General features: G+C 42.2%; 1 protein-coding gene across 2 annotated transcripts in view; it reads left to right on the forward strand.

Moving 5' to 3' along the window:
* Positions 1 to 20809, forward strand: part of waca (WW domain containing adaptor with coiled-coil a) — a 117730-nt gene that overhangs the window by 29153 nt on the left and 67768 nt on the right. For both annotated transcript variants that reach the window (XM_068007201.1, XM_068007211.1), the window contains one exon: positions 10201 to 10449. In XM_068007201.1, coding sequence (XP_067863302.1) covers positions 10201 to 10449 — 249 coding nt within the window. The remainder of the gene's footprint in view (positions 1 to 10200; positions 10450 to 20809) is intronic.

Raw genomic sequence — 20809 nt, forward strand, 5'->3', positions numbered from 1 at the left:
GAATGGATTACCTTACATTTAGCTGCGTTGAAATTCATCTGCCACAGTTTTGCCCACTGACTTAATCTATCAATGTCTCTCTGTAATTTTATGTTCCCATCTACCCTATTTACAATGCCACCAATCATGTGTCATCAGCAAACTTGGATATATGGAGCTCTATTGTGTTGTTTAAGTCATTAATAAATATAGTGAATAGTTGAGGCCCCAGCACAGATCCTTATGGGACACCACAAGTCACTTCCTTCCAGTTCGAATATATACCAATTGTCCCTACTCTGCCTAATCAATCTCCTAACCAGGCCAACAATTTGCCTTCAATTCCATGAGCTTTAATTTTAGTTGACAGTCCCTTATGTGGAACTTTATCAAATGCCTTTTGGAAATCCCTGTAATCTACATCCATTGACATTCCCCTGTCTACCACTTAAGTTACTTCCTCAAAAATTTTGGTTAGGTTCGTTGGACATGATTTACCCTTTACAAATTCACGTTGGCTCTCTCTAATCTGCTCAAATTTCTCTCAGTGCTCAGTCACTCTGTCCTTAATTACAGATTCCAATACCTTCCCCAAAACAGATGTTAGCCGAACAGGTCTACAATTTACCCGACAATGTGGAAAATTGCCCAGGTATGTCCTGTCCACAAAAAGCAGGACAAATCCAATCCGACCAATTACCGCTCCATCAGTCTAGTCTCAATCAGCAGCAAAGTGATGGAAGGTGTCGTCGACAGTGCTATCAAGCGGCACTTACTCACAATAACCTGCTCACCGATGTTCAGTTTGGGTTCCGCCAGTACTACTCTGCTCCAAACCTCATTATAGCCTTGGTCCAAACATGGACAAAAGAGCTGAATTCCAGAGGTGAGGTGAGAGCGACTGCCCTTGACATCAAGGCAGGATTTGACCGAGTGTGGCACCAAGAAGCCCTAGTAAAATTGAAGTCAATGGGAATCGGGGAAAACTCCCCAGTAGCTGGAGTCATACCTAGCACAAAGGAAGATGGTAGTGGTTGTTGGAGGCCAATCATCTCAGCCCCAGGACATTGCTGCAGGAGTTCCTCAGGGCAGTGTCCTCGGCCCAACCATCTTCAGCTGCTTTATCAATGACCTTCCCTCCATCATAAGGTCAGAAATGGGGATGTTCGCTGATGATTGCACAGTGTTCAGTTCCATTCACAACCCCTCAGATAATGAAGTAATCCCTGCCCGCATGCAGCAAAACCTGGACAACATCCAGGCTTGGGCTGATAAATGGCAAGTAACATTCGTGTCAGACAATGACCATCTCCAACAAGAGAGAGTCCAACCACCTCCCCTTGACATTCAATGGCATTACCATCGCCGAATCCTCCACCATCAACATGCTGGGGGTCACCATTGACCAGAAACTTAACTGGACCAGCCATATAAATACTGTGGCTGGGTATTCTGCAGCGAGTGACTCACCTCCTGACTCCCCAAAGCCTTTCCACCATCAACAAGGCACAAGTCAGGAGTGTGATGGAATACTCTCCACTTGCCTGGATGAGCGCAGTTCCAACAACACTCAAGAAGCTCGCCACCATCCAGGACAAAGCAGCCCGCTTGATTGGCACCCCATTCACCACCCTAAACATTCACTCCCTTCACCACCGGCGCACAGTGGCTGCAGTGTGTACCATCCAGAGGATGCCCTGCAGCAACTCGCCAAGACTTCTTCGACAGCACCTTCCAAACCCGCGACCTCTACCACCTAGAAGGACAAGGGCAGCGGGCACATGGGAACAACGTCACCTGCACGTTCCCCTCCAAGTCACACACCATCCTGATTTGAAAATATGTCACCGTTCCTTCATCGTCGCTGGGTCAAAATCCTGGAACTCCCTTCCTAATAGCACTGTGGGAGAACCTTCATCACATGGACTGCAGCGGTTCAAGAAGGCGGCTCACCCCCACCTTCTCAAGGGCAGTTAGGGATGGGCAATAAATGCTGGCCCACAAATTTAAAGCACGTATACACAAAAGTAATCTGTTTAAAATGTGCTTCTTTCGGACAGTCTTTAATTCTCCCTTTCCTCTCCATATACTGTGTCACTAACTGTTAGTTGAAGCGAACAATGATGGGACTTCGAAGATTAAAAAATAGGTGGGAAATTGTTCATTAACTAGTCGATCTCCTGTGGTGTTGCTTACGATAAGACCTCTGCTGACCTGATATTTGTGTCTTAATTGAGTTGCTGTAAGCTCTGTGTCTCTTTTTTTTGAAAATGTGTTTTTCCTCATTTGTTTTTATGATGTCTGAATTTCCCTGCTCTTTGCCTTTCTCTTTATCACTGTCTGATTTGATCCTTGGCTCAATGTCCAGATTTCTGACCTTGTGGCCTGATTTTTTTTTTTCTCTCTCTTCTCCTCCTTCTCTTTCTCCTCCTCCTCCTCCCCCTCCTTCCCCCCCTCCCCTGATGTGTGTCCATGTCTTACTGATTACCCAATTACTCGATCTCTATCATTGCGACCCACTCATTTTTAATATATAATAGATTATTCATAAATGGGGCATATAGTAAGACAATCAAATTTTGTTAAAATGCCACAGGCTTTGATAACTAAAGGGATCTCTTCTGCATCCTGACAGGTTGATGTCAGGAGTACATTTGTACGCTGAGCTCATCTTCCCTCATTCAAGGGGGATAACTTAATGATTGCTTTTTTTGGAGGTAGGGAGAGAGGAACATGGATGTGGGAGAAATGATCACATAGGTGGGTAAAATAGGCCATTTGGTCCACCTTGGCTCATCTGTGGAGGAAAAAGCTGCAGTCTCCCCATCACGGCATGACTCCATGATATTTTGGCTCTGCTGACTTGAGTCCATTCTGAGTGTTCACTCCGCATGAAAAACTTCTTTCTAACATTAGTCTTAAGTTTTATCTTTCAATTTGAAGCTATGCTAACTTGTCCTGCTGTCGAGCTTTACCTTCAAGTGGTGCTAGAAGTGAATTGCCAGCAAATGATTTACGATGTCTGTATAGCATTTAATATTTTGTGTACCTTTATTATATTACTTCTTAATGGCCTCCTTCAAGGCAGCGGAACCCTTTTCTCATAATTCAGGCCTCTGACACTGGGTTCAGCTTTGTGACTTTTTTTCTCTCAAGTCTCCAAGGGTCGGAAAGTTTCGCTTGTATCTTGGTGACCAAAACTGTTAAAGTACACATGGTGCTTTTGCAGGATGTTGCGCTGAAGAGCAGTGTGAAATCCTCTGGCGTTTTCCTATCGATGTGGCAGTATTGCTCATCATTCCATTTGCTTTATTTGCTCTTCCACAATGACTGGGTATGTAAAGTTCTAAGTCTACTAAGATTCTCAAGATCTTGCTCAACTTCACCCTAAGATAGTTTGATATCATTCAGTGTTTATATCTCATCCACTTTTTTGTACCAATAATACCTTACACTAACCCATATTGAATTTCATAATTCACTGTTGCTGTCCCCCATGCCCCCAGCTCACAGATTCTACTTAGCTTATCACACTGGCCTGAGGTTAGTATCATTTACAAATTTGACCAACCAGCATCGTGTTTATCTGAATCCAAACTGTTGATGTAAATCTCAAATATTTCGGCCTCCTGCATTTCTATTAAGTTGTCTCCATTTTTGGTAAACCTGCAGGATTGTATTCACCTGCTACCAAGGCTGAACGCCCCCCCCACCCCACCCTTGAGTAACTTGAAAAAACAACCATGAAGCCATAGATTACCTGCAAACCAGTGGAATTGTCCAACCTTTGGAGTTTTATCTCTACATTATTGCTGTTCAGTTTTCCCACAATGAGAAACATATTCATTAAAAAAAGCTGAAGAAACCTAATGACAAACTTAATGGGATAAACAATGAAATAATTTATCCGTTGTTACAATTTTGCACCAAGATACGAAAATGTGAGCTCACTTCTGAGCTTATGTTGCCTGCAAATGAAGTGTTGCCCTTCCATTTCTTCTTCCTTCGTGTTTCCCCAAAATGTCCACTGTTTAGGTTTACATAAGAACGTAAGAAATAGGAGCAAGAATAGACCATGCGGCCCCTTGAGCCTGCTCCGCCACTCAGTAAGATCGTGGCTGATCTTCGGCCTCCACTTCACTTTCCTGCCCAATCCCCATATTCCTTGATTTCCTTAGTGTCCAGATATCCACTGTTTAAAACCATTATAGTTTGGAAGATGGCTAGAATTATCTAGGTTATGGATTTCTTGACGTTCACAGCCAGTGTTGCTCCATTTTATCTAACATATGTACTTTTGTAGGCATTGTCTGGAGAGATATTTGCCCCCTTCTCCACCACCACCCCGAATCTCTTCCCCCTGGTTCTAATGAGAACTTGGAAAACACCAAATGAAGACTATTTCAGGTGGAGATTTGACTTAATAACCTTGTAGGGTGCAAATACAAAGCTACTTCGCTTGACCTTGCATTAATCTTTAATGTACTAATCTTAATTTTTTTAATATAGAAATGTGACATTTTTGATACTAGTTTATCTGTTCATGTGCATTGTGTACTATAATATGCTCCAGCTCTTTTTTTAAACTTGTAGTTTTATCCTACCTCTCCCAAAGACTCACTCCATCTTGCAGTGTGTTCAACCTCCAGCATCTCAACCATCAAAATGGATCTTAAATGATTCCAGGGATTTTTCCACCAGTACTTTATCTGGGAGTCAATTCCATGTATTCATCACTTTGTGTGAACAAGAACTTCCTGCTATCAGCCCTAAATGTGCCTTTTACTAGTTTGTACCTGTGGCCTCTTGCAATTTAATTTAAAGTAATATTCTGGAACTACCTCTTCTATACTATTTACGAACATATCAACTGAGATCACCTCTCCGATGCCATCTTTCAAGGCAGGTAGGTCCAGTTTCTGCAATCTTGCCTCATGACCTAGACCGTTGACATTTGAGATCAGCCCTGTGACCCTTTGCACTACCTCTAATACTTGAATGCCTCCTTTGTATCTCAGTGACCAGAACTGGGTTCAATACTCAAGGCTGACGAGAGCGCTATATAGTTTGATTATGACTCGCTCTAACTTGTATTCTGCCGTTGGTTTTGATGATTGCTGCTCTATGTTGGTTGAACAGATAGAATAGAGTCTACTGAGGGTCCTAGGTTGTCTGCAGCTTTATTCTTAGCTATTTCAGCACTATTTGTGGATGAAGTGTGTCATCCTTGAAGTTTTCATTCCGACATGTAACATTTTACGTTTGTCTGTATTAAATTTCACTTGCCAATGTTCTGCCCATTTACTTATTTTGTCCACCTTTGCTACAATTCTGTTATTGTTGAAAGTGTGTTCCCCATAGAGATTATCATTTAAGGTGGTTAAAAATGATCTGCTCCAAAACTATTATAAGTTATACACAATATACTGTAAGGAATCTTACAACACCAGGTTATAGTCCAACAGTTTTATTTGAAAATCACAAGCTTTCGGAGGCTTTCTCCTTCGTCAGGTGAGTGTGGGATTCCTTGAAGGTTACCGCATATATAGTCAGAGAACAATGCCTGGTCATTACAGATAATCTTTCCAACTGCCCGTTGTCAAGGCAATCAGACAGAGAGACAGTACATACAGGACTACTGAATATACAAACGGTCCGAACCCAAAGACAGAGAGAGAGAGAGAGAGAGAGAGAAACATCCGAAAGGAAGAGAAAGAGAGAGAATGACCAGTTGTCTTAAAAACAGATAACACTTTTTTCGCTGGTGGGGTTACGTGTAGCGTGACATGAACCCAAGATCCCGGTTGAGGCCGTCCTCATGGGTGCGGAACTTGGCTATCAATTTCTGCTCGACGATTTTGCGTTGTCGTGTGTCTGGAAGGCCGCCTTGGAGAACGCTTACCCGAAGATCGGTGACTGAATGTCCTTGACTGCTGAAGTGTTCCCCGACTGGGAGGGAACCCTCCTGTCTGGTGATTGTTGCGTGGTGTCCGTTCATCCGTTGTCGCAGTGTCTGCATGGTCTCGCCAATGTACCATGCTCCGGGGCATCCTTTCCTGCAACGTATGAGGTGGACAACGTTGGCCGAGTCACAGGAGTATGAACCATGTACCTGGTGGGTGGTGTCCTCTCGTGTGATGGTGGTGTCTGTGTCGATGATCTGGCATGTCTTGCAGAGGTTGCCGTGGCAGGGTTGCGTGGTGTTGTGGACGCTGTTCTCCTGAAAGCGGTGTAATTTGCTGCGAACGATGGTCTGTTTGAGGTTAGGTGGCTGTTTGAAGGCGAGTAGTGGAGGCGTGGGGATGGCCTTAGCGAGGTGTTCGTCGTCATCGATGACATGTTGAAGGCTGCGGAGAACATGGCATAGTTTCTCCGCTCCGGGGAAGTACTGGACGACGAAGGGTACTCTGTTGGTTGCGTCCTGTGTTTGTCTTCTGAGGAGGTCTGTGATTTTTCGCTGTGGCCCGTCGGAATTGTCGATCGACGAGTCGAGCGTCATATCCCGTTATTACGAGGGCGTCTTTCAGCGTCTGTCGGTGTCCATCGCGTTCCTCCTCGTCTGAGCAGATCCTGTGTATTCGCAGGGCCTGTCCATAGGGGATGGCCTCTTTGACGTGGTTAGGGTGGAAGCTGGAAAAGTGGAGCATCGTAAGGTTGTCCGTGGGCTTGCGGTAGAGTGAGGTGCTGAGGTGCCCGTCTTTGATGGAGATCAGTGTGTCCAAGAAAGAAACCGATTCTAAGGAGTAATCCATGGTGAGTTTGATGGTGGGATAGAACTTGTTGATGTTATCGTGTAGTCTCTTCAGTGATTCTTCACCGTGGGTCCAAAGGAAGAAAATGTCGTCGATGTATCTGGTGTATAGCGTTGGTTGGAGGTCCTGTGCAGTGAAGAAGTCGTGCTCGAACTTGTGCATGAAAATGTTGGCGTATTGGGGTGCGAATTTGGTCCCCATGGCTGTTCCGTGTGTTTGGGTAAAGAACTGGTTATCGAAGGTGAAGACATTGTGATCCAGGATGAAGCGGATGAGTTGTAGGATGGCGTCTGGAGATTGGCTGTTGTTGGTGTTGAGTACTGAGGCTGTCGCAGCGATGCCGTCATCGTGGGGGATACTGGTGTAGAGTGCCGAGACGTCCATCGTGGTGAGAAGTGATCCTGGTTCAACTGGTCTGTGGGTGCTGAGTTTTTGTAGGAAGTCTGTAGTGTCGCGACAGAAGCTGGGGGTTCCCTGTACGATGGGTTTTAGGATGCCTGATACGAGAGGATGTCCAGGTGTGTCGGCTTTGTGTATCTTTGGGAGGCAGTAGAAGTCTCCCACGCGGGGAGTACGTGTGATGAGAGCGCGTAGGATGCTTTGAAGGTCTGGATCGAAGGTCTTGATCAGTTTGTTGAGCTGGTGGGTGTGTTCTTTGGTCGGATCTGCGGGTAACCGTCTGTAGTGTTCCTGGTTGTCCAGTTGTCGGTATGCTTCTTTGCAATAGTCCGTTCTGTTCTGGATGACGATGGCTCCTCCTTTGTCCGCTGGTTTGATGACGATGTTGCGGTTGGTCTTGAGAGCGTCGATGGCGTTGCGTTGTGCTCAGGTGACATTCTGGACTGTCTTGTGAGTGCGGCTGATGAATCTGGTGTTGACGCATCTCCTCACAGCTTGAGCATACATGATATACTGTAGTTTGATGTATTGCAACAAATCGTGCAGGAAAACCTGCATGTTGTAATCCTGGATAATATTCACAAAGCAATAAAAATTGAATGTAATCTTCATTGTTATCGAAGTCGAACCATGTCGTACATCATTTAGTTCAGATCAGTTTGTGCCCTTTTATTTGACTAGAGATTATTGAGATCAAACTGATCTCCAGGAGTTTAGAACCGCAGAGCCTATGAATGTTTTTGGTCTTTTTTGCCCTCCGCATCCACTACATGCAAGACCTTGCTTTGAGAACCCCACAGTTCTTTTGTTGGCAGCAATTTTGAAGTTCATTATGTTGCTGGCATTCAAGATAAAATTTATGCTTCAACGTTTTAAATTGGTATTAACACATTATTTTGCTAAATCTTGTTGGACTTCTCTGTTGCCACGGACACCGTAGAGTTTTGGAATGTATATTTTCCCCCACTCTGTCGTGTTGATCAAGCCCTACATTTCCTGGGCCCTGTGTTGCATCAGTGAAATATCCAATTGTGGTGTTGGCGTCTGCTGATCTCTGCCTGGATAAAAATTTGTACAATTTTATAATGGGTCTTTCCTGATGACTGATGCCTCCAAGGGGTGTTTGCAGTGTCCCGTGAAGTTGCTCAGTTTCTATGCTTGTATCGTCTGCTCCTGTGGGACTTGCAGAGATTATTATAAACCTTTAAAATATTAGAATACAATTGTGTAGGAAAGGAAAGTGCCATTAGTTTATGTATTTAGAGTGGAAACTCCAGATCAGTGAATTGAATTATTGGAACTTTTCTGAGGAAATAATCATTTCAATGTCTTATTCCAATTGCATAGCATGTTATCAAAACTCTGAAACAAGTAAAAGTAGTTTACATGCAATAAATCACTTTGAAGTTCAGCAGAACACATCACAGTAAGATTGTGCAACCAACAATGAAACAAGATTATGTGCTCAAGTCTGTAGTGGGGTTTGAACCCATATGAGTCAGAGGTATCAGTTTAAAGTCTCATCAGAAGGATGTTCAGCAATGCACAACTCCCTGTGTAAATTCACTGGTCTGTCTGCTTAGATAATGTGCTGAAGTCTCGGCAAGGGCTTTGAACCCATAATCTTATAATGATGCTACTAACTGAGCCAAGCTTGTGCACAGTATGATCTTAGAAGGGTGAAGAGATATATTAAGTGTTAACCTACTTTCAGTTCTTGCCAAGTTCTGAAGCTGATTCGAATTTGTCTGAAACTGGAATTCAGTTGTTAGGATGGAAGCGACCAAGGTCAAAAGTTTGTTAGCCTACTGTTGAACAGGCATTAGCCAAACACCTGAGAGAGCACTTTGACTCCTGCTGGCTGGCTATGACAAATTAGAGTCCCTATGGTCATGGAGCAAACCACCTTCCATAAAGCAGCATCAACCAAAAGACTGATCTAATTTCATAGAGCTCTTTTACCTTGTTTGCTGCTCCTGCAGGTTCCCAAGTAAGAATGCTCCTCTTAAAAAGTTACTTAAAATGTAATTTCTATCCAGGCAGGTCCCTCTGTCTCAATTGCTACATGGGAACCCAATATACTTATGTTTCACAGCTTAGCTGTTGAGAAGCAGAGATTTTAGACCAAGTACTCCTTCATTTGACGTTCAGAAAACCCCATTTCCTATGTGAACGTAATCTTGAGTTAACGTTTATTTCTCCCCTCTGCCATGCTGGAAAACAATTGTGAAATGATTGTCAATTCTCACTTGCCTGAGGGGGAGAAATTTTGTGCATGTTGGCCTTTCCTCTATTTACGTTACAATAAACACTTTTTAAAATTAGGATGCCGATTGAAATAGTTATTGCTGTACTTTCAAAGTATTCAATCTTTTAAAAAAAATTGTTCTCTGGTGTGGGTAATGCTGGCAAGACTGCATTTATTGGTCATCACTAGTTGGCTTGACTGAAATTTTTACCATTCTTAGTATGTGATATAACCTTTGACTCCTTTCAGGGATTTATATATAGATGGTGAAATTACATGTACAGTCTTCAGTTCTAATACACAAATGTTTTATTGATTTTTGTATAAGTTACTCATTCTTCTGCCACTTCATCCTGCGTGGTTGTCGCTTCCAGATTGTCTTTTTGGAATGAGATCTTTGCAATTCAGAAAGTAAGCAATAACTTGATTTTATATAGGACCGTTCACATCTTTTGGACATCCCAAAGCGCATTGCAAACAACGAAAGGAGGACTGTTGACCCAGGAGATTTGGGAGCACTCCTTGCTATTCTTCGAATAATGCTACATTAACAGGCAAATGGGGCCTTGGTTTAAATTTTCAACAAAATAGTTTTCAGTGAATGTGCAACAAGGAAATAATTTTGTCACTTGGCATCCCAATCCATAACCTCTATTAAAAGAAATATCCAAGGGAATCCCCTGGGAGCCCTCGAATTATGATTATTTTGGAACCCAGAAAAACGCTAGTAGAAAACTTAGGTAAGCCCGCACACATTTTCGTGCAAGGGTCTCTGTCCATAAGAGTTGCTGTATTTTGACTTTTTTTTCCCTTCTTTACCAGAAACTGCTTCAGTGGACAAGTCAGCATCTCACTCTTGTGCTACCCCTTCGTCATCGTCCTCAGGAATGACTCCTGCTGCTTCTCAGACCCCGTCAGCCACCACATCTACAGTCCCAGTTTCACCTGTTCCTCAGTCACCTATTCCTCCTTTACTACAGGATCCAAATCTTTTGAGGCAATTACTTCCTGCTTTACAAGCCACCTTACAGCTTAACAATGCTAATGTGGATATGTCAAAGATAAATGAAGGTAAGTGACTGCTTTTTCTGTTTTTGAATGCATAAAATAGATCAGAAGAGGATTTGTTACTTTTTAAAAGATGAGTATGGTATAGATACTTTAAAGTTGCTGATGTGTATAATGTGACATTTTAAGCAACAAACCTTTTTCAGTCATAATTTACTGGTCAACTCAATGACAATGTGATGTGGATTGATTTCCCCTCTTCCCCTCTTTCTTTCCCCCCCCCCCTCCTCCTCCTCCTCCTCCTCTCTCCCCCCCCCCCCCCCCGGGTCATTGACAGGCTTGACACCCTTACCATTCTTGTCCATTTGCCTCATGTATCATGCTTTTAGCTAGAAGGGTAATCAAATGACATTCTTATTCGTCTGCTGTTGTGTGATGGGGTAGCATGTAAAGTGAGATGTGTGGTGTCTGTGCTTTTCCTTGGCTGAACTTAGTTAATGTAAACTTAAAATTATTGTACTGCTCAGATTCCTCAATAGAAGCAATAACTTGCAATTTGAGCCAATATGCAAGTTCAGAACTTTGAGTGGAGGTGGAGAATGGGGTCAACTTTTAGTAGATATACAGAAAAGGAATTGACGTGTGGCATAACTCAAGTTTCCTGTAACCGCGGTGTCCATATTGAAATTAAATTGCTGTTGCCTGAATTCAGTGAGGCACTGATGAACTTAGATGTAAATTTGACCTACCAATAATAGAAAATATTCTTCGAATTTGTGAAACAAAATAACATTTTCTTCTCCAAGTGCGTCTGCGAGCTTCTGGTCGCTTGCTACTTATTTTCATTCTGGTTTTGAAGAAGGGTCATACGACCTGAAATGTTAACCCTACCTTCCTTTCTCCTGATCTCCTGAGTATTTCCATCATTTTCTGTGTTTCTAACATATTTTCTGCACTTTCCCTAGCACTTAAAATATCTGCATTTTGTTACTCATTATGCAGTTGCTGCATCGACCTTGTAAATATGATCATGAAAACAGTTCACTATTTCTCACTTTTATATAAGTGGTGGTACTTCAAAATTTTAAAAATATGCCTTTTGCTGTTGTGGGAAAGGAATTGCACCACCTGAATTTTGGAGTGGTGTTTGAGAACGCACTGTTTTAATAAGAGTTGCTCAGTTTAGTTTATTGGCTCCTAGGTCATTCAAAGCAATTAGTGTTTGAGACTTGCTGTTAGTGTATCCCAAACTGTCGTAGGAGGGCAACATCTTTTTGGGAATGTCCAGCTGTAGTTGCCTGCATTGTCAGGGTCCCTCAGTAAAAGAGGAATGACTACTTTCTCATGGGAGAAAGAAAGATTTAATTTTTTTTAAACTGGATGTTGGCTTTTGGTTAGTCTGTTTATCTAAAAAAAAACACTTGTCTTTACGAAGCCTCAACCCCATCCTCACGATCAAATTTTGTTGCTGCGAGAGACCTTTTTGTTCTTGTATGCTCCAGAATTTTCTACATTTTCCCTCTAATGTCTTGTCTAAGAGCACCATTTCTTAATGAATGGTTTGGTTATGGCAGTTATGTTTACTCATATTTGTTTTTCCCATGCGACCGATGGGTATAAGGACTGCCTGATAAGCCGCTTTTTCCTATCCCTCCTACCCCCATCACCTTTCTGAGTTAGGCAAGTACACCTAGTAGCCAACACTGATCTTTTCTATCTTGCTTCCACCTCTATTGAATGCATGAAGGAAAAAGCATGAATTGACTTTTTGCTGAAAGGCCTCTGTACTACTCCAATTCCAAGGAGTACAGTGTAAAGCATTAAATGTTAGAGGGGAGGCAATCGTATCCCAGTTGGGTCTCCAACAGGGCGAACCAATTCTCGGTCACTTCTCAATACAGTTAATATTATCAGTCTTTTATATATTGAGAGAGATACAGAAATTCCCATAGAAGAATTACCTTTATGCACGATGAATAAAGAGGTGTGAAGGACAGTCACAGTAGCTCCAGCGATAGTTGATCACTGATGATGATGTCCACCATATCGTCATCCTTCATTCCTTGGTAGTCCTACCCGTTTCCATTTTAAAAACTTTGTATATGCTTATAAAAGTTATTAGTATTTTGTTTTATATTTGCTAGCCTTTTTTCGTATTCCTTTTGATCCGCCTTTTCATTTCCCTACCACGGTTGATATTCCTCATATTTTCTTTATTATTATTAGCCCGAACTTCTTCATATGCCACTCTTTTAATTTTCAGTTTAGTTTAAATCTATTTATCCACAGATTTCTATATTTGACACCCCGTTTGCCTTGTGTATTTATTTTGTCCTCTTCGCATTTCATTTTTGACTATTTTCCGCTGCTGATCCATTGACTTGTTAACTGACTTCCAATTTAATTTGGGCTAGACCCCTTGTAGCTTGCTCGACTTTTTCCAGTCCAGAACCCCCATCTTTAACTCTTGATTATCCTTTTCTGTTCTGAAATTGAACCCAACTATACTGTTGTCACTGTTTTCCAGTGCTTCTGCTCATCAGTTTTTTGCCCCACTTCACTTCCTCGAACTAAAGCAAGAATTATTTCTTTCTATGCTGGAGTTGAAACATACTGATCACATGCAGAATCTGTTCTGGCATGCTGTAATCTCTCGTTTTTCTCGGCTTGTGATCATTGCTTGTTCTCGTACACCATTTCTAAATCTCGTTGCACAACTTTTTTTGCCATTCACATATTACTGAATAATGTTCCTCAAAACATAGAACAAGCAGGATTTCGACCTCTGAGAAATTGAAGTAACAAATCTGCTTGCAATTGCTGGTTCATTTGTCCTTTGTACTGTTAATCTTGGGATAGAGAGCAACATAATCCTCTTCCACTTGTTACACTCGGGTCACCTTTCTTAGGAACTTAACAATGCCATTAGTTCTAAAGTAAAAACAGAAAATGCTGGATATACTCAGCAAGTCAGGCAGCATCTGTGGAAAAAGAAACAGGGTTAATGCTTCAGGTTGTTGACCTTTCATGAGAAAGGTCTTCGACCTGAAACATTATCTCTGTTTCTTTCTCCACAGATGCTGCCTGACTTGCTGAGTGTTTCCAGCATTTTCTGTTTTTATTTCAGATTTCCAGCATCCGCAGTATTTTGCTTTTGTTTGAATGTCATTAGTTCACTTTGCAGATGCGATTTCTTCTCGCTATTCCTTGTTGCAAATTTTGTTGACTGCATCCATTACCATGTCATAGTTTGTATTCAGCTTCTTAACACAATAGAATCTGTTGTCTTGTTCTTGAGTTGCCTACCTATTCTGTTTCATCTCTGGACACTGGAATCTAGGGTAGCCTTCTAGCTGTTCTCCATGGAACACTTTTGAGAATTATTATTGCCATTGCTTCATATTACCCTTCTCTAGTGTCAGCATTGTTCTTCACTCACTTGTCTGTGAAAGTGATGTGATGTTTGCTGTGTGTTGCCTTCAGTGGCTTGCTTTCTTTGGTGAGCTGCCTGGTTCTGTCCCAATATCCTTGTTTTCATTCTCTCTGCCTGTAGCCCAGAAGTGTTTCCTGCATGTGTACAGTTCAGCATCCTATTGGCATATCTGAACACTTTGTTCAGATGGACATCCATCTGTGCAACCTATTGAAGCCTCAAAGCAAAGCACATATTGTCAGTTGCTGAGATATTCAAACTGTTGAATTCAAACTTGATTCCCACTGTTGAGAGCCTACCTTCAGTTTGAGCTTTACTCTGGCTGTGACAGTATGGTGGCCATTTTTTTGCATTTGTTCCAATGTAGACCCTTTAAATCTAATTGTTGATTGGAGGATGTGATCATTCTGGTTCCAGATGATGATGATGATGCAGTTACTGTTATTGGAGGTGGTGCACTATGCCAAAATGACCAATTTCATAGAATTTTTCCTTAAAGGTGAGGCCAATGTGCTTGTGCCTATGGTGGTTCCCCCACTGAAGTTGTCCACTCTAATCCCACTTTCTTGATCTTTCCTTGTACTATTTTCATAGAATAGCATCGCAGAATTTTACAGCACAGAAGAAGGGCATTCGGCCCTTCATGCCTGTGTCAGCTCTTTGAAAGAGCTATGCAATTAGTTCCACTTCCCAGTTCTTTCCCCTTAGTCCTGTAAATTTTCTGTTTCAAGTATATATCCAATCCCCTTTTGAAAGTTACTGTTGAAATTCCTTCCATCTCCCTTTCAAGCAGTACATTCCAAATCATTAACTCGTTACGTAAAAAAGGGTCACCTTGCCTCCCCTCTGGTTCTTCTGCCAATTATCTTAAATCTGTGTCCTCTAGTTATCAATTCACCCGTTAGTGGAAAAAGTTTCTCCTTATTTACTCGATCAAAACGCCTCATAATTTTGAACACCTCTATTAAATCTCCTCGTAACCTACTCTGCTCTAAGAACAACAACCCCAGCTTCTCTAGTATCTCTACATAACCGAAGTCCCGCATCCCTGGTACCATACCAGTGAATGTCCTCTGCCCTCCCGAAGGCCTTGACATCCTTCCAAAAGTGTTGTGCCCAGAATTGGACACAATACTCCAGCTGGGGCCCAACTAGTGATTTATAAAGATTTAGCACAAGTTCCTTGCTTTTGTACTCTATGCCTCTGTTTATAAAACGACAGATACCGTATGCTTTTTTAACAGCCTTCTCAACTTGTCCTGCCACCTTCAAAGACGAACGTACACCCCCCCAGATCTCTCTGTTCTAGCACCCACTTTAAAATTGTACCATTTAGTTTATTTTGCCTCTCTTCATTCTTCCTTCCAAAGTGCACCACTGCACACTTCTCTACATTGCATCGACTTAGTTCACCAGTCTGTCTGTGTCCTCCTGAAGTCTGCTACTATCCTCCTCATGTTTATTACATTACAAGTTTTGCTTTATCTGCAAACTTTGAAATTGTGCCCTTTATATCCACGTCCAGGATAACATATATCAGAAAGAGCAGTGGTCCTAATTCTGATTCCTGGGGAACACCACTATAATTCCCTCCATTTTCTTTTCATTGGGAATACTTCTTCTGATCACTAAGTTTTCAGTCTTCAACAGTTCACTAATTGTGCTTTAATATTCAGAAGCCATGTTTTACCATTATATCTGTTCTGATTCTATTGTCATATATTTATTAAATTGTCTTCTGCCTGTTGGTGGCGGGGGGGGGGGGGGGGAAGTGGGTGGGAGAGTATTAAAATCAAGGCAGATGTGCCTACTCTTTGGGTGCTGTGCATTGGTTTCAATTGTAAAAATTGTTCATATTTTTGACCCATATATTTATTCTGTGTAATTTTTGTTCATTTGTTTTAACTCTTTTCAAGTCAATGAATTGGAGCTTTGTAGCAGGATCTTGGAAATTCATCAAGGCCCCTGTGTGTCCCAGCACTGGCTGTCAGTTCCAAAATCTTTCGAAGCCGCAATGAAATTAACATTCAAGAGGGAAGGATCCATGTTATCAATAGTTTTGTTCAGTAAGGATAGATTATGAAATGTTGGATCTGGGTACTATACAGTCATATGGTCTGAACATTGATTTAAGTAACTTCAGATCTCGAGGGTTCAAAGACAGAATCTATTTGGTTAGAATTAAGGAACATTAGAGGAGCTGTTATGCCGCTGGGTGTAAAGCATAGGCCACCCAATAGTGGGAAGGAGATAGAGGAGCGATGGACAGGCAAATTGCAGAAAGACGCAAGAACTATAGAGTAGTGATAATGGGGGACTTCAATGATCCTAATATAGACTGGGGAAAAAAAAGTGAAAAGGGCAAAGATCGGGAGGAATTCCTGAAATGTGTACAAGAGAACTTTCGTGATCCGCATGTTTCCAGCCCAATGAGGAAGGAAGCAATGCTGGATCTAGTTCTGGGGCATGAAGTGGGGTAAATGGAGCATATTTTAGCGGGAGAGTATTTGGGAAACATGGGATCATAGGAACAGGAGTAGGCCATTCAGCCCCTTGTGCCTACTCCGCCATTTGATAAGATCGTGGCTGATCTGTGATCTAGCTCCATTTTCCTGCCTTTGGCCCATATCCCTTAATACCTTTGGTTGCCAAAAAGCTATCTATCTCACATTTAAATTTAGCAATTGAGCTAGTATCAATTGCTGTTTGCGGAAGAGAGTTCCAAACTTCTACCACCCTTTGTGTGCAGAAATGTTTTCTAATCTCGCTCCTGAAAGGTCTGGCTCTAATTTTGAGACTCTGCCCCCGACTCCTAAAATCCCCAACCAGCGGAAATAGCTTCTCTCCATCCACCCTATCCGTTCCCCTTAATATCTTATAAACTTCGATCAGATCACCCCTTAACCTTCTCAACTCTAGAGAGAACAACCCCAATTTGTGTAATCTCTCCTCATAACTTAACCCTTGAAGTCTGGGTATCATTCGAGTAAACCTACGCTGTACTCCCTCCAAGGCCAATATGTCCTTCTGAAGGTGTGGTGCTCAGAACTGCTCAGTACTCCAGGTGCGGTTTAACCAGGGTTTTGTATAGCTGCAGCATAGCTTCTGCCCCCTTGTACCCTGTTCATTATTTTTTGATCCAAAGTGGATGACCTCACATTTGTCGACATTGAATTCCATTTGCCACAGTTTTGCCCATTCACCTAATCTATCAATATTGCTTTGTAATTTTATGTTTTCATCTACACTGCTTACAATGCCACCAATCTTTGTGTCATCAGCAAACTTAGATATGAGACTTTCTATGCCTTCATCTAAGTCGTTAATAAATATTGTGAATAATTGAGGCCCCAAGACAGATCCCTGCGGGACTCCACTGGTCACATCCTGCCAATGTGAGAACCTACCCATTATCCCTACTCTCTGTCGCCTTTCGCTCAGCCAACTTCCTAACCAAGTCTGTACTTTTCCCTCGATTCCATGGGCTTCTATCTTAGCTAACAGTCTCTTATGTGGGACCTTATCAAATGCCTTTTGGAAGTCCATATAAATAACATGCATTGACATTCCCCTGTCCACTACTTTAGTCACCTCTTCAAAAAAATTCAATCAGGTTTGTCGGGCACGACCCACCTTTCACAAATCCATGCTGGCTCACTCTGATTAACTGAAAATTCTCAGTGTTCAGTCACCCTATCCTTAATTATAGACTCCAGCAACTTCCCCACAACAGATGTTAGGCTAACTGGTCTTTAATTCCCTGGTTTCCCCCTCTCTCCTTTCTTAAAAAGCGGAGTGACGTGCAATTTTCCAATCTAGAGGGACAGTTCCTGAATCTAGAGAACGTTGAAAGATTATAGTTAGGACATCTGCAATGTGCTCACCTACTTCTTTTAAAACCCTGGGATGGAAACCATCTGGTCCTGGGGATTTGACACTTTTTCGTGCTATTATTTTCTTCATGACTGTTGCTTTACTTATGTTAATTTTATTGAGTCCCTGTCCCCGATTCAATATTAGTTTTCTTGGGATTTCCGGCATGCTATCCTCTTTTCTACTGTAAATACTGACGCAAAGAATTGTTCAACATGTCCGCCATTTCCCCATTGTCAATGACAATATCCCCACTTTCAGTTTTTAAGGGGCCAACACTGCTCCTGACCACCCTCTTTTTCCTAATATAACGATAAAAGTTCTTCGTATTGGTTTTGATATCCCTTGCAAGTTTCTTTTCATACTCTCTTTATGTAGCTCTTACTGTCTGTTTTGTGACCCTTTGTTGATCTTCGTATCTTTCCCATTCACCAGGATCTGTGCCATTTTTTGCCTTTTTGTATGCCCTTTCCTTATGTCTTATGCTGTCCCTTCCCTCTTTAGTTGTCCATGGCTGTTTTTTTTGGCAAGTCAAGTTCTTGCCCCTCGAGTATAAACCGGTTCTGTATCTCGTTAAATGTTTCTTTAAACATTTCCCACTGATCATCAGTCGTTTTACCCATTAACAGATTTGCCCAGTTTACTGTGGACAGTCTCTGTCTCATCCCATTGAAGTCGGCCTTGCCTAAGTCTAGAATCTTAGCAGCTGATTCACTTTTTTCCCTTTCAAACACTACATTGAACTCGATCATGTTATGATCGCTATTGGATAGATGTTCACGTACAGTTAAGCCGTTAACTAAATCTGGTTCATTACTCATTACTAAATCTAGTATGGCTTGCCCCCTTGTTGCCTCCAGGACATACTGCTGTCGAAAACTATCCCGGACACACTCAAGAAATTCACTACCTTTCTGATAGTTGCTAGTCTGCTTTTCCCAATCTATGTGAAGGTTAAAGTCCCCCATTAAGACCACTATGCCTTTGTTACACGCTTGTCTAATCTCTGCATTTATACAATCGAGCACTTCAGAGCTGCTGCCAGGGCTCCTATCTACAACTCCCACTATAGTCTTAGATCCTTTCCTATTTCTCAATTCAACCCATAAGGTCTCTGTTGGCTGCTTACCTGTCGTTATATCCTCCTTTATCATTGAATTGATTTCATCTCTAATCACTAAGGCTACTCCTCCCCCTCTTCCATTTTTCCGATCTCTCCTGCAGACCTTATAACCTGGTATATTTAATTCCCAATCGTGACCATCCTTCAGCCATGTCTCAGTAATTGCTATCATGTCATACTCTCCAATTTGAATTTGAACCTGTAGTTCATTTAATTTATTCCTTATACTCCGTGCATTTGTATATCGAACTCTTAGTTGGGCCACACACCCCAGCCTGACCTTCAGCTTTGATGCTGGGTTAATTGCCTTTCGCCTTCTAGTTTTCACTATATCCGTATTGCCTAAAGTACACTTTCTTTCTGCTGCTCTACGCTTTTCCCTTTTACTTGTTCTTGAACAACTGTTGGTACTATTTGTATTGTAAATTTCCCTTGGGTCTTCCCCTCTCATGCTGCTCTCAACTTTATTCCCTTCTGACTCCCCGCTCAGGTTCCCATCCCCCTTCCACTCGAGTTTAAACCTTCCCCCAACAGCACTAGCAAACACCCCCGCGAGGACATTGGCCCCGGTCCTGCTCGGGTGTAACCCATCTCGCTTGTACGGGTCCCACCTTCCCCAGAACCAGTCCCAATGTCCCAGGAATCTAAATCCCTCCCTCCTACGCCATCCCTGCAGCCACGCATTCATCCTGTCCATTCTCCTGTTCCTATACTCACTAGCACGTGGCACTGGTCGTAATCCTGAGATCACTACCTTTTGAAGTCCTGCTTTTTAATTTATCTCCTAACTCCTTAAATTCACCTTGCAGGACCTCATCCCTTTTTTTCCCTATGTCGTTGGTAACGATATGGAGCACGACTGCTGGCTGTTCACCCTCCCCCTCCAGAATGCCCTGCAGCCGCTCCATGACATCCTTGACCCTCGCACCAGGGAGGCAACATACCATTCTGGAGTCACGTTTACAGCCGCAGAAACGCCTATCTGTTCCCCTTACAATTGAATCCCCTATCAATATAGCCCTACCACTCTTCTTCCTCCCCTCATGTGCAGCAGAGCCACCCATGGTGCCATGAACTTGGCTCTTGCTGCTTTCCCCTGATAAGCCATCTCCCCCAACAGTATCCAAAGCAGTGATCACAATATCATTAGGTTTAGAATAGTTCTGGAAAAAGACAAAGAAAATTCAAATGTGAAAATACTCAACTGGAGGAGGGCTAATTTCAGTGAGTTGAAAAGGGATCTGGCTCAGGTGGATTTGAATCAAAGATTGACAGGTAAAACATTAAATGAATGATGGGAGGCCTTCAAAGAGGAGATCGTTCGGGTGCAGACTAGACACATTCCCACGAGGGGGAAAGGAAGGGCATCCAAAGCTAGAACTCCTTGGATGACTAAAGATATAGAGATTGAAATGAAACTGAAAAAGGAAGCTTATAATAAATGTTGGATTCATAAATCAGTAGAAAGCAAAGCTGAATGCTTGACCAACCTTAGAAAATTCTTTGAAGAAGTAACAGAAAGGGTAGACAAGGGTAATGCAGCAGATGTAATTATATTTGGATTTTCAAAAGGCCCTCGATAAGATACCGCATAGTAGACTCGTGACTAAGGTGGAGTCAGGGCACAAGTAGGAAAATGGATAGCAAGCTGGCTACAAAACAGAAAACGGAGAGTAGGGGATAAATTTAGTTATTCAGACTGGCAGAAGGTAGGAAATGGTGTTCCACCTGGACCACTGTTGTTCACTATTTACATAAATGATTTGGACTTGGGAATCAAAAGAACAATTTCAAAATTTGCAGAAGACACCAACTTAGGAGGTATAGTTAATACCGAGGAGGACTGCGACAAAATACAGGAAGACATTAATAAAACTTGCAAAATGGGTGTGTAATTGGCAAACGAATTTCAATATAGCTAAGTGTGAGGTATTACATTTTGGTAGGAACAATAAGGGGGCCAATATTGCTTGGATAATAGTCTAAATGGGGTA

This window comes from Heptranchias perlo, chromosome 2, assembly GCF_035084215.1.
Source record: "Heptranchias perlo isolate sHepPer1 chromosome 2, sHepPer1.hap1, whole genome shotgun sequence".
NCBI classification, from domain to species: Eukaryota; Metazoa; Chordata; class Chondrichthyes; order Hexanchiformes; family Hexanchidae; genus Heptranchias; species Heptranchias perlo.